At 43.7% G+C, this 13,045-nt stretch overlaps 1 protein-coding gene across 1 annotated transcript in view; it reads left to right on the top strand.

The window, feature by feature from the left end:
* The window catches only part of LOC111970771 (ceramide synthase 5), a 45,606-nt gene that overhangs the window by 16,040 nt on the left and 16,521 nt on the right, over positions 1 to 13,045 (top strand). Inside the window, 2 exon segments of the mRNA XM_070445809.1 lie at positions 8,327 to 8,435; positions 9,356 to 9,486. Coding sequence (XP_070301910.1) covers positions 8,327 to 8,435; positions 9,356 to 9,486 — 240 coding nt within the window.

Here is a 13,045-nt window from a genome sequence, read left to right as displayed (position 1 = left end):
AAGGCCAAAACCTAGGAAGAAACCTAGAGAGGAACCAGGCTATGAGGGGTGGCCAGTCCTCTTCTRGCTGTGCCGGGTGGAGATTATAACAGAACATGGCCAAGATGTTCAAATGTTCATAAATGACCAGCATGGTCAAATAATAATAATCACAGTAGTTGTCGAGGGTGCAACAAGTCAGCACCTCAGGATTATATATCAGTTGGCTTTTCATAGCCGATCATTAAGAGTATCTCTACTGCTCCTGCAGTCTCTAGAGAGTTGAAAACAGCAGGTTGGGTTGTCTGAGAATTTATAGCACGACTTTTGATGCTCCTTGGTTGGGGTCTGAGCAGATTATTTGTTGCAATTGCAAACGTAATCAAATGGTGGTCCGATAGTCCAGGATTATGAGGAAAAACATTAAGATCCACAACATTTATTCCATGGGACAAAACTAGGTCCAGAGTATGACTGTGGCAGTGAGTAGGTCCAGAGACGTGTTGGACAAAACCCACTGAGTCGATGATGGCTCCGAAAGCCTTTTGGAGTGGGTCTCTGGACTTTTCCATGTGAATATTAAAATCACCAAAAATTTGAATATTATCTGCTATGACTACAAGGTCCGATAGGAATTCAGGGAACTGAGTGAGGATCACTGTATACGGCCCAGGAGGCCTGTAAACAGTAGCTATAAAAAGTGATTGAGTAGGCTGCATAGATTTCATGACTAGAAGCTTTGTAAATTGAAATTTGCTATCGTAAATGTTAGCAACACCTCCGCCTTTGCGGGATGCACGGGGGATATGGCCACTAGTGTAACCAGGAGGTGAGGCCTCATTTAACACAGTAAATTCATCAGGTTTAAGCCATGTTTCAGTCAGGCCAATACAAGATTATGATCAGTGATTAGTTCATTGACTGTAACTGCCTTGGAAGTGAGGAATCTAACATTAAGTAGCCCTATTTTGAGATGTGAGGTATCACGATCTCTTTCAATAATGGCAGGAATGGAGGAGGTCTTCATTCTAGTGAGATTGCTGAGGCGAACACCGCCATGTTTAGTTTTGCCCAACCTAGGTCGAGGCACAGACACAGTCTCAATGGAGATAGCTGAGCTGACTACACTGACTGTGCTAGTGGCAGACTCCACTAAGCTGGCAGGCTGGCTAACAGCCTGCTGCCTGGCCTGCACCCTATTTCATTGTGGAGCTAGAGGAGTTAGAGCCCTGTCTATGTTGGTAGATAAGATGAGAGCACCCCTCCAGCTAGGATGGAGTCAGTCACTCCTCAACAGGCCAGGCTTGGTCCTGTTTGTGGGTGAGTCCCAGAAAGAGGGCCAATTATCTACAAATTCTATCTTTTGGGAGGGGCAGAAAACAGTTTTCAACCAGCAATTGAGTTGTGAGACTCTGCTGTAGAGCTCATCACTCCCCCTAACTGGGAGGGGGCCAGAGACAATTACTCGATGCCGACACATCTTTCTAGCTGATTTACAGGCTGAAGCTGTGTTGCGCACGGTGACCTCTGACTGTTTCATCCTAACATCGTAGGTGCTGACGTGGATAACAATATCTCTATACTCTCTACACTCGCCAGTTTTAGCTTTAGCCAGCATCATCTTCAGGTTAGCCTTAACGTCGGTAGCCCTGCCCCCTGGTAAACAGTGTATGATCGCTGGATGATTCGTTTTAAGTCTAGTACTGCGGGTAATGGAGTCGCCAATGACTAGGGTTTTCAATTTGTCAGAGCTAATGGTGGGAAGCTTCGGCGTCTCAGACCCCGTAACGGAAGGAGTAGAGACCAGAGAAGGCTCGGCCTCTGACTCCGACTCGCTGCTTAATGGGGAGAACCGGTTGAAAGTTTCTATCGGCTGAATGAGCGACACCGGTTGAGCATTCCTACAGCATTTCCCTCCAGAAGCCATGAGAAAGTTGTCCGGCTGCGGGGACTGTGCGAGGGGATTTATACTAACGTTACTATCTGTACTTACTGGTGGCACAGACGCTGTTTCATCCTTTCCTACACGTAAATTACCCATGCCTAACGATTGCGTCTGAAGCTGGGCTTGCAGCACAGCTATCCTCGCCGTAAGGCGATCGTTTTCCTGTATATTATGAGTACAGCGACTGCAATTAGAAGGCATCATGTTAATGTTATTACTTAGCTTCGGCTGTTGGAAGTCCTGACGAACCATGTCCAGATAAAGCGTCCGGAGTGATTGGTGATAATCTGAGAAAGATTTAGAGAATCCCATTGCTTTAGGACTTGGTCAGGTGGTTTAAGCACGTCCCAGTTTAGGTCACCTAGCAGGACAAATTCAGACTTAGTGTAAGGGGCCAGGTGAAAGCTTAGGGCAGGTAAGGTACAGGCCGGTGCTGATGGAGGACGATAGCACCCAACAACAGTCAACAAAGAGCTATTTGAAAGTTTTTAATGCTTAAAACCAGTAAATCAAATTGTTTGGGGACAGACTTGGTGGAGACAACTGAAGGTGATCCTAGCACTGAAGGTGATCCTTGGTAAAGATTGCCACTCCCCCACCTTTGGAAGATCTGTCTTGCCGAAAAAGGTTATAACCAGAAAGGTTAACATCAGTATTCAAAACACTCTTCCTTAACCATGTCTCAGTAATGACCAACACATCTGGATTGGAGCTGTAAACCCACACTTTCAATTGATCCATTTTAGGTTATAAGCTTCTAGTGTTAACGTGCAGAAAACCCAGGCTTTTACGAGAGCAGAAATCAGTGAAGCAGATATCAGAGCACAAGTCAGAATTGGGTCTAACAACAGTAGATGGGCCAGGGTGTACATGCACATTTCCAGATATCATCAACAGTAATACAATCAGGGCACGGCAGAGGACAGGGAGAGCTCTGCAGTGCTGATTTATGACATCTGAATGTGCATCAGATGGCAACAAGATCATATTGTACAGCAATTTCATCAGGTAACATGAATACAAAGCCAGCAAGAGGTGGTTAGAATAGGATGTGGAGGCCAAAAGTCTGTGTAACCAATAGAGAGTCAGAGTCCCGAGTGTGGGAACAAACATAGTCTGTCCCACGGTTGGGTAAAGAAAGTTTGTAGTCAACAAAGTATGCAGGAGTCATGAGGCAAATGGCAAAATAGCAAAATGCACAAGAAAAAAAAAAAGTAGATATAACGACTTGGGGCTAGCCATTGTAAGTCCAGAGTCACTCACCCCAACAATGCGTGTATGCTGGAGGTGAGCGAAAGCTCGGGAGAGAGGGGTAAGTGTGGTGGAGGTACCTGTACCAGACAGGAGGAGACAACCAGGTCGGACGGTGAACAGATCACCAGGTGGAATCCGTGCAGCAGGCAATGGGAGTCGGTGTCACATCCCTGAAGCTTTTATTTCTGGAGGCAGATTTCTTGTTGAAAATGCCAGTGAATGGTCGGGTCTCTGTGTGTGGAGTAAAGGTGGTCCATAGTTTTTTTCCCCTCTGGTTGCACATTTAACATGCTGATAGAAATTTGGTAAGACCGATTTAAGTTTCCCTGCATTAAAGTCCCCGGCCACTAGGAACGCCACCTCTGGGTGAGCGTTTTCCTGTTTGCTTTTGGCGGAATGCAGCTCACTGAGTGCGGTCTTAGTGCCAGCCTCAGTCTGTGGTGGTATGTAGACAGCTACGAAAAATACAGATGAAAACTCTCTAGGTAGATAGTGTGGTCTACAGCTTATCATGAGATACTCTACCTCAGGCGAGCAAAACCTCAAGACTTCCTTTGATATCGTGCACCAGCTGTTATTTACAAAAATACATAGTCCACCGCCTGTTGTCTTACCAGACGCCGCTGTTCTATCCTGCCGATAAAGCGTATAACCAGCCAGCTGTATGTTGATAATGTTGTCGTTCAGCCACGACTCCGTGAAGCATAAGATATTACAGTTTTAAATGTCCCGTTGGTAGTTTAATCTTCCGCGTAGGTCATCGATTTTATTTTCCAAAGAGTGCACGTTTGCTAGCAGAATGGAAGGAAGTGGGTGTTTATTCGATCGCCTTCGAATTCTCAGAAGGCAGCCTGCCCTCCGGCCCCTTTTTCTCCGCCTTCTCTTCATGCAAATGACGGGGATCTGGGCCTGTTCCCGGGAAAGCAGTATGTCATTCACATCGGGCTCGTTAAAGGAAAATAAGGATTCTGCCAGTTCGTGGTGAGTAATCGTCCAGAAGTTATTTTCGGTCATAAGAGACGGTAGCAGCAACATTATGTACAAAATAAGTAAAAAAATAAGTTGCAAAGAAACAAACTAAAAAACACAATTGGATAGGAACACGCAAAACGTCAGCCTTCTTCTCCGGCGCAATCAACTAGTTTACCCCATGGTGTAAACACTGATAATTAAACTAGTTTACCCTATGGTGTAAACACTAAACTAGTAAAGAACATTTTGATGAAACAGGAAAGCCCTTGGGTCTGTTCATGTTCTTGCCAAGTTACAGATTGTTCAGATAGAAAGGTATATTGTAGGACAGATATGATCAGGTGATGTCTGTCAGGTTAGTATAGGGAATCGTGCCAGCTCTTTTCATAAAATGTCTATGTGTTGCAATTTGAATGTTTCATCTCACTGAATAGTGACCCCTGATCTGGATGGTAGGTATCATACCTGCCCTCATGGACTAATATCTGTGTGTTAACACTGAGGCGTGTGGCTGTGTGTTAACACTGAGGCGTGTGGCTGTGTGTTAACACTGAGGCGTGTGGCTGTGTGTTAAACACTGAGGCGTGTGGCTGTGTGTTAACACTGAGGCGTGTGGCTGTGTGTTAACACTGAGGCGTGTGGCTGTGTGTTAACACTGAGGCATGTGGCTGTGTGTTAACACTGAGGCGTGTGGCTGTGTGTTAACACTGAGGCGTGTGGCTGTGTGTTAACACTGAGGCGTGTGGCTGTGTTTTCCCCTCTGACTTCTTTTTCATCCCAGTGCAGTGTGGGTGGACATATTCTTTTTGCTCATATTTTTAATACTTGTGAACTGGAATGACAGGAGGGAGAGGAGGGGGGGGACAGGGTGAAGAGTATAGGGGCTTTTCTTTCTTCACTAACTGGTCGGAGTAGTTTCAGAAACAAGATCTGATATTTTTCTCACATTCTAATTAACCACAGAACTCTGGCTGGCAGAATGACTGCCACACTGGGAGAATAGTGTCACATTCCACTGCAGAGTATCCCCTGATCCCAGATCTGTATGTGGTCTATTCCACTGCAGAGTATCCCCTGATCCCAGATCTGTATGTGGTCTATTCCACTGCAGAGTATCCCCTGATCCCAGATCTGTATATGGTCTATTCCACTGCCACAATGGAATTCTCTACCAGGTTTTGGCAGCTTGCTCTACTCTGTGGGATTCTGGCTTACCCACAGTTAACCTCTGTTGTGGGATTCTGGCTTACCCACAGTTAACCTCTGTTGTGGGATTCTGGCTTACCCACAGTNCACAGTTAACCTCTGTTGTGGGATTCTGGCTTACCCACAGTTAACCTCTGTTGTGGGATTCTGGCTTACCCACAGTTAACCTCTGTTGTGGGATTGTGGCTTACCCACAGTTAACCTCTGTTGTGGGATTCTGGCTTACTCACAGTTAACCTCTGTTGTAGGCTTCTGGCTTACCGACAGTTAGGCTAACCTTTTTATTTTGTATTTGATTTTTTACCCCTTTTCGCCCTAATTTCTTGGTATCCAATTGGTAGTTACAGTCTTGTCCCATCGCTGCCACTCCCGAACGGAGAGGCAAAGGTCGAGAGCTGTGCGTTCTCCGAAACACAACCCAGCCAAGTCGCACTGCTTCTTGACACAATGCCCACTTAACCCGGAAGCCAACCGCACCAATGTGTCGGAGGAAACACCATACACCTGGTGACCGTGTCAGCGTGCACTGCGCCCGGCCCGCCACAGTGATGGAACAAGGACATCCCTGCCGGCCAAACTCTCCCCTAATCCGGGCGAACGCTAGGCCAATTGTGCACCGCCCCATGGGTCTCCCGGTCGCGGCCGGCTGCGACAGAGCCTGGACTTGAACCAGGATCTCTAGTGGCAATGCAGTGCCTTTGACCACTGCGCCACTCAGGAGGCCTTAGGCTAACTTTTGAATGTAGACTTCTGGTTTACCTACACAGTACGCTAACCAATGCTGTAATGGCTGGGACCAAGGGGTCTGTTCTTTTTATGTTATAGGCTTCTGTTTTTGTCAAAACTATGTCTCTGACCTTTTAGTCTGTCTGTTTTTTGTTATGATTTTCTACTGTAAACAGTCCAGCTATAGTTCAGCTATAGTTCAGCTATAGTCCAGCTATAGTCCAGCTATAAGGACAAAGGACAAGGAATAGCTTACAAACAAATCAGTGGCTTATGAAAAGACATCTCTTTTACTTCGAGGGTGTGGTTACTGTTTTTTTAATGCTCTCTAGAAAACAAGATCTCATAGTTTCCCTTCGAAATGTGACGTATTAAGGATGAATGTTTATTTTTCATGCATTAATTCAGCGTGGTTTCAGGGTTAAAACAGAAACAACTCAAAAGGTTAGCAGTTTAGGCATTCATTCTGAGTGGTTAAGGTTAGGACTATGGTTTGGCGAAGGCTTGAAACAAAATCTTCTTTTTTTTTAAACGACTTGCTATCACCATCATCTTTAGTATTCTTAGAATTTTCGCAGCTTGCTAGAGCATTATGAACTGCCGTAGTGCCGTGGTCTAAGCAGCTCGAGTTCACCCCCAGTACTGGACAAAAAAAAAAAAGTTTCACCGAGTAAGACGTTCTCAGAACCTTTTCAAACGTCCCGAAATCAACGTCTATTTCTAGTGATCGGGCTGCTCTAGGCCAATGCTCTCTATTATCTTTGGACACACTGAATGAACACTAACAATTTGTTATCATATTTTACTTTTACATTCCACTCTTCTGTACTCTACTGTATGCAGCATTCTCACTGACAGACAAATGCTGTGCCAAACATTATATGTATGGCATCCTATTTCATCTCTACTTTCTTTAGTAATCTGGCCTCATGCCCTGTTGTGGCAGTCCTGCTCTCTTTGTCTTTTGGCTGGTGTTGGACAAATATTGATTGAGGGATATCAAATCTTTGAAAAATGTTTATCAAACAAGTCATGTAAGACGTTGGGAAACATTGGGAGACATTGCATTGTATGAATATAAGACTACAAATGAGAATGAAAGCGGTGTGAGAATACAAATGGAGCAGGTTTTCATCAAGGATCTCTCTGTACTTTGGTCCGTTCATCTTTCCCTCGATCCTGACTAGTCTCCCAGTCCCTGCCGCTGAAAAACGTACCCACAGCATGATACTGCCACCACCATGCTTCACTGTTAGGCTGGTATTGGCCAGGTGATGAGCGGTGCCTGGTTTCCTCCAGACGTGACGCTTGATATTCAGGCCAAAGAGTTCAATCTTAGTTTCATCAGAACAGAGATTCTTGTTTCTCATGGTCTGAGTGTCATTGAGGTGCCTTTTGGCAAGCTCTAAGCAGGCAGTCTTGTGCCTTTTAATGAGTGGCTTCCGTCTGGCTACTCTACCATAAAAGTCTGATTGGTGGAGTGCTGCAGAGATGGTTGACCTTCTGGAAGGTTCTCCCATCTCCACAGAGGAACTCTGGTGCTCTATCAGAGTGACCATCTGGTTCTTGGTCACCTCCCTGACCAAGGCCCTTCTCCTCCGATTGCTCAGTTTGGCCGGGCGGCCAGCTCTAGGAAGAGTCTTGATGGTTCCAAACTTCTTCCATTTAAGAATGATGGAGGCCACTGTGTTCTTGGGGACCTTCAATGCTGCAGACATTTTTTGGTAACCTTCCCCAGATCTGTGCCTCGACACAATCCTGTCTTGGAGCTTCGACCTCATGGCTTGGTTTTTTTCTCTGACATGCACTGTCAACTGTGGGACCTTATATAGACAGGTGTGTGCCTTTTCAAATCATGTCCAGTCAGTAGAATTTACCACAGGTGGACTCCAGTCAAGTTGTAGAAGCATCTGAAGGATGATCAATGGAAACAGGATGCACCTGAGCTTAATTTAGAGTCTCATAGCAAATGGTCAGAATACTTACAGTAGGTAAATAAGGTATTTCTGTTTTGTATTTTTAATATATTTGCTAACATTAAAAAAATAAAAAAATAACTGCTTTGTCATTATGGGTTATTGTGTGTAGATTGAGGAATATTTTTTTTTTTAAATCCATTTTGGAATAAGGCTATAACGTAACAAAATGTGGGAAAAGTCAAGGGGGTCTGAATATTTTCTGAATGCCCTGTATACAGCGAATAGCGATAAGATAGAGATCTTTTCACTGCTGTTATCCCTTCAGGTTCATAGCCAGTCCATGTGCCTTCCTCTTGCATATCCACGCTGCCTCAGTCCACTGGCGAGCCACACCCAACCCTGTCCTGGAGAAGGTGTTTACATCCATCACAAAGGTACGCTAGCTCTCTTGACACACACTCACACACGAATAAGGTATTAGAGGTGTTTACATCCATCAAAGGTACACTCGCTGCCACACACACACACACACACACACAAATAAGGTATTAGATAAGGTTTTTACAGTGTTTACATCCATTACAAATGTAAGCTCGCTGCCACACACATCACATCACAAAGGTACGCTACCCTCACACACCACACACGCACCCACACTAGATACAAGGAAAATATTTAACTGTTTGTCTGTCAGCTGTCCTTTGTCTTCTAATGTCTCTTGTCACGCATCCATACATCGGTCTTACATAACACCAAACGATACTGGTCTCACATGCCTTAGTTCTTCATTTGTTTCTTCCTCCTTCCTGCTCCTCTTACTTTCATCTCTCTCTCATGTCTAAGTTGCAAAATTCCAGTAACTTCCCTTAAATTCCAAGGTGGGAATTATTCAATGGAAAACTTAGGAATTTGGTGAAAATTACCCACATTTTTCGATCCTAGATGATGTGTCATTCTCTTGTCTCTAAGTTGTGAGCTGTGGAAAGAATTTCCTCTTGAAGAACAATAAGTGCTGTCAGTCTCCTAATGCCTCCCACCCTCCCACCTGTCCACGTCTCAACCGCCTCACTTTCTGAATCCATCTCTTCCTCCTTCCTCCTATTCTCACTCATAAATCATACTCTTATGACCTAGGCCTGTCATCTGATGTGATGTCTGGTGATGTGTTGGTGGGCCAGGAATGCCTTTGTTTTAAAGCAAATTTCTGTGTTAGAATTTCCCTTGTTAGTCATACTTTCTCGTATCTCTCTCTCCCTCTGTCTCCTTCCCTATGCCCCATGTTACTCTCTCCCCTTTGTCTCTCTTTCCCTCTCTCCCTCCCCATTGTCTCTCTCTCTCTCTCTCTCTCCCACAGTGCCCAGACTGGCGACACCTGGATGGGTTATCTAAGCAGCTGGACTGGGATGTGAGGAAGATCCAACGATGGTTCAGACACAGACGCAACCAGGATAAGCCCAGCATACTCACCAAGTTCTGTGAGAGCATGTAGGTTATTAAACCCAGCATACTCACCAAGTTCTGTGAGAGCATGTAGGTTATCAAACCCAGCATACTTCACCATCAAGTTCTGTGAGAGCATTAGGTTATCAAACCCACGCATACTCACCAAGTTCTTGTGAGAGCATGTAGGTTATCAACCCAGCATACTCACAAGTTCTGTGAGAGCATGTAGGTTATCAAACCCAGACAGTAGGTTATCAACCCAGGACATGTAGGTTATCAAACAATTACATGTAAGGTAACAACCAGGTACAGGACATGTAGGTTTATCAAACCAGGTACAGGACATGTGGTTATTAACCAGAACATGTAGGTATCAAACCAGGTACAGGACATGTAGGTTATCAACCAGGTACAGGACATGTAGGTTATCAAACCATGCATGTAGGTTTTAAACCAGGTACAGGACATGTAGGTTAAACCATCAAGTCAACAGTACAGGACATGTAGGTTATCAAACCAGGTACAGGACATGTAGGTTATCAAACCAATTACTGTAGGTTATCAAACACAGGTACAGGACGATGTAGGTTATCAAACCAGGTACAGGACATGTAGGTTATTAAACCCAGGAACATGTAGGTTATCAAACCAGGTACAGGACATGTAGTTATTAAACCAGGTACAGGACATGTAGGTTATTAAACCAGGTACAGGACATGTAGGTTATCAAACCCAGTACATGTAGGTTATCAAACCAGGTACAGGACATGTAGGTTATCAAAACAGGTACAGGACATGTAGGTTATCAAACCCAGTGCATGTAGGTTATTAAACACAGGTACAGGACATGTAGGTTATCAAACCAGGTACAGGACTGTAGTTTATCAAACCCAGTGCTGTAGGTTATTAACCAGGTACAGGACATGTAGGTTATTAAACCAGGTACAGGACATGTAGGTTATTAAACCAGGTACAGGACATGTAGGTTTAAACCAGTACAGGACATGTAGGTTATTACACCAGGTACAGGACATGTAGGTTATTAAACCAGGTACAGGACATGTAGGTTTTCAACCAGGTACAGGACATGTAGTTTTCAAACCAGGTACAGGACATGTAGGTTATCAAACCAGGTACAGGACATATAGGTTATCAAACCAGGTACAGGACATATAGGTTATCAAACCAGGTACAGGACATGTAGGTTATCAAACCAGGTACAGGAATTAGGTTATCAAACCAGGAACAGGACATGTAGGTTATCAAACCAGGTACAGGACATGTAGGTTATAAAACCAGGTACAGGACATATAGGTTTAAACCAGGTACAGGACATGTAGGTTATCTAAAACCAGGTACAGGACATGTAGGTTATCAAACCAGGTACAGGACATGTAGGTTATTAAACCAGGTACAGGACATGTAGGTTATTAAACCAGGTACAGGACAAAAATGTAGGTTATTAAACCAGGTACAGGACATGTAGGTTATCAAACCAGTACAGTGTAGGTTATCAACCAGGTACAGGACATGTAGGTTATTAAACCAGGTACAGGACATGTAGGTTATAACCAGGTACAGACATGTAGGTTATCAAACCAGGTACAGGACAGTAGGTTATTAAACCAGGTACAGGACATGTATGTATTAAACCAGGTACAGGACATGTAGGTTATCAAACCAGGTACAGGACATGTAGGTTATTAAACCAGGTACAGGACATGTAGGTTATTAAACCAGGTACAGGACATGTAGGTTATTAAACCAGGTACAGAACATGTAGGTTATTAAACCAGGTACAGGACATGTAGGTTATTAAACCAGGTACAGGACATGTAGGTTATTAAACCAGGTACAGGAAATGTAGGTTATAACCAGGTACAGGACATGTAGGTTATTAAACCAGGTAAAGACATGTAGGTTATTAAACCAGGTACAGGACATGTAGGTTATTAAACCAGGTACAGGACATGTAGGTTATTAACCAGGTACAGACATGTAGGTATTAAACCAGGTACAGGAATGTAGGTTATTAAACCAGGTACAGGACATGTAAGGTTATTAAACCAGGTACAGGACATGTAGGTTTATAACCAGGTACAAGGACATGTAGGTTATTAAACCAGGTACAGGAATGTAGGTTATTAACAGGTACAGGACATGTAGGTTATCAAACCAGGTACAGGACATGTAGGTAATTAAAACCAGGTACAGGACATGTAGGTTATAACCAGGTACAAAGGACATGTAGGTTATTAAACCAGGTACAGGACATGTAGGTTATTAAACAACCAGGTACAGGACCATGTAGGTTATAACCAGGTACAGGACAGTAGGTTATTAAACCGGTACAGGACATGTAGGTTATTAAACCAGGTACAGGACATGTAGGTTATTAAACCAGGTACAGGACATGTAGGTTATTAAACCAGGAGGTACAAGGAAATGTAAGGTATTTAAACCAGGTACAGGACATGTAGGTTATTAAACCAGGTACAGGACATGTAGGTTATAACCAGGTACAGGACATGTAGGTTATTAAACACCAGGTACAGGACATGTAGGTTATTAAAACGGTACAGGACATGTAGGTTATTAACCAACAGGTACAGGTACAATGTAGGTTATTAAACCAGGTACAGGAACATGTAGGTATTAAACCAGGTACAGGACATGTAGGTTATTAAACCAGTTACAGGACATGTAGGTTATTAAACCAGGTACAGGACATTAGGTTTATCAAACCCGGTGATGTAGTTATTAAACCAGGTACAGGACATGTAGGTTATTAAATACCAGGTACAGACAGGAACATGGTAGGTTATTAAACCAGGTACAGGATGTAGGTTATTAAACCAGGTACAGGACATGTAGGTATTAACCAGGTACAGCATGTAGGTATTAAACCAGGTACAGGACATGTAGGTAAAACCCAGTCAATGTAGGTTAATAACCAGGTACAGGACATGTAGGTTAAAACCAGTACATGTAGGTTATCAAACCAGGTAACAGGACATGTAGGTTATCAACCAGGTACAGGACATGTAGGTTATTAAACCAGGTACAGGACATGTAGGTTATTAAACCATACAGGACATGTAGGTTATTAAACAGGTACGACATGTAGGTTATTAAACCAGGTACAGGACATGTAGGTTATTAAAACCAGGTACAAGAGGACAGATGTAGGTTATTAAAGAGTAATTTCAACCAGGTACAGGACATGTAGGTATTAAAACCACAGGTACAGGACATGTAGGTATAAACCCAGGTACATGTAGGTTATCAAAACAGGTACAGGAACATGTAGGTTATAAAACCGAGTACAGGACAAATGTAGGTTATCAAACCAGTAGCATGTAGGTTATAACCAGGTACAAGGACGATGTAGGTTATCAAAGCCAGGATAACATCAGGACATGTAGGTTTCAAACCAGTGTACATGTAGGTTATTAAACCAGGTACAGACATGTAGGTATTAAATCCACCAGGTACAAAGGCATGTAGGTTATTAAAAGCCAGCCCCGGTATGCAACAAAGGACATTGTAGGTTATTAAACGACCAGGTAGTAATATCGTAGGTTTTATACCAGGTACAAAG

The sequence above is a fragment of the Salvelinus sp. IW2-2015 genome, linkage group LG11 (genome assembly GCF_002910315.2).
Source record: "Salvelinus sp. IW2-2015 linkage group LG11, ASM291031v2, whole genome shotgun sequence".
In the NCBI taxonomy this organism is placed as follows: domain Eukaryota; kingdom Metazoa; phylum Chordata; class Actinopteri; order Salmoniformes; family Salmonidae; genus Salvelinus; species Salvelinus sp. IW2-2015.
The sequence above is the reverse complement of the archived record's forward strand: the minus strand, read 5'-3'. Positions and strand labels throughout refer to the sequence as shown.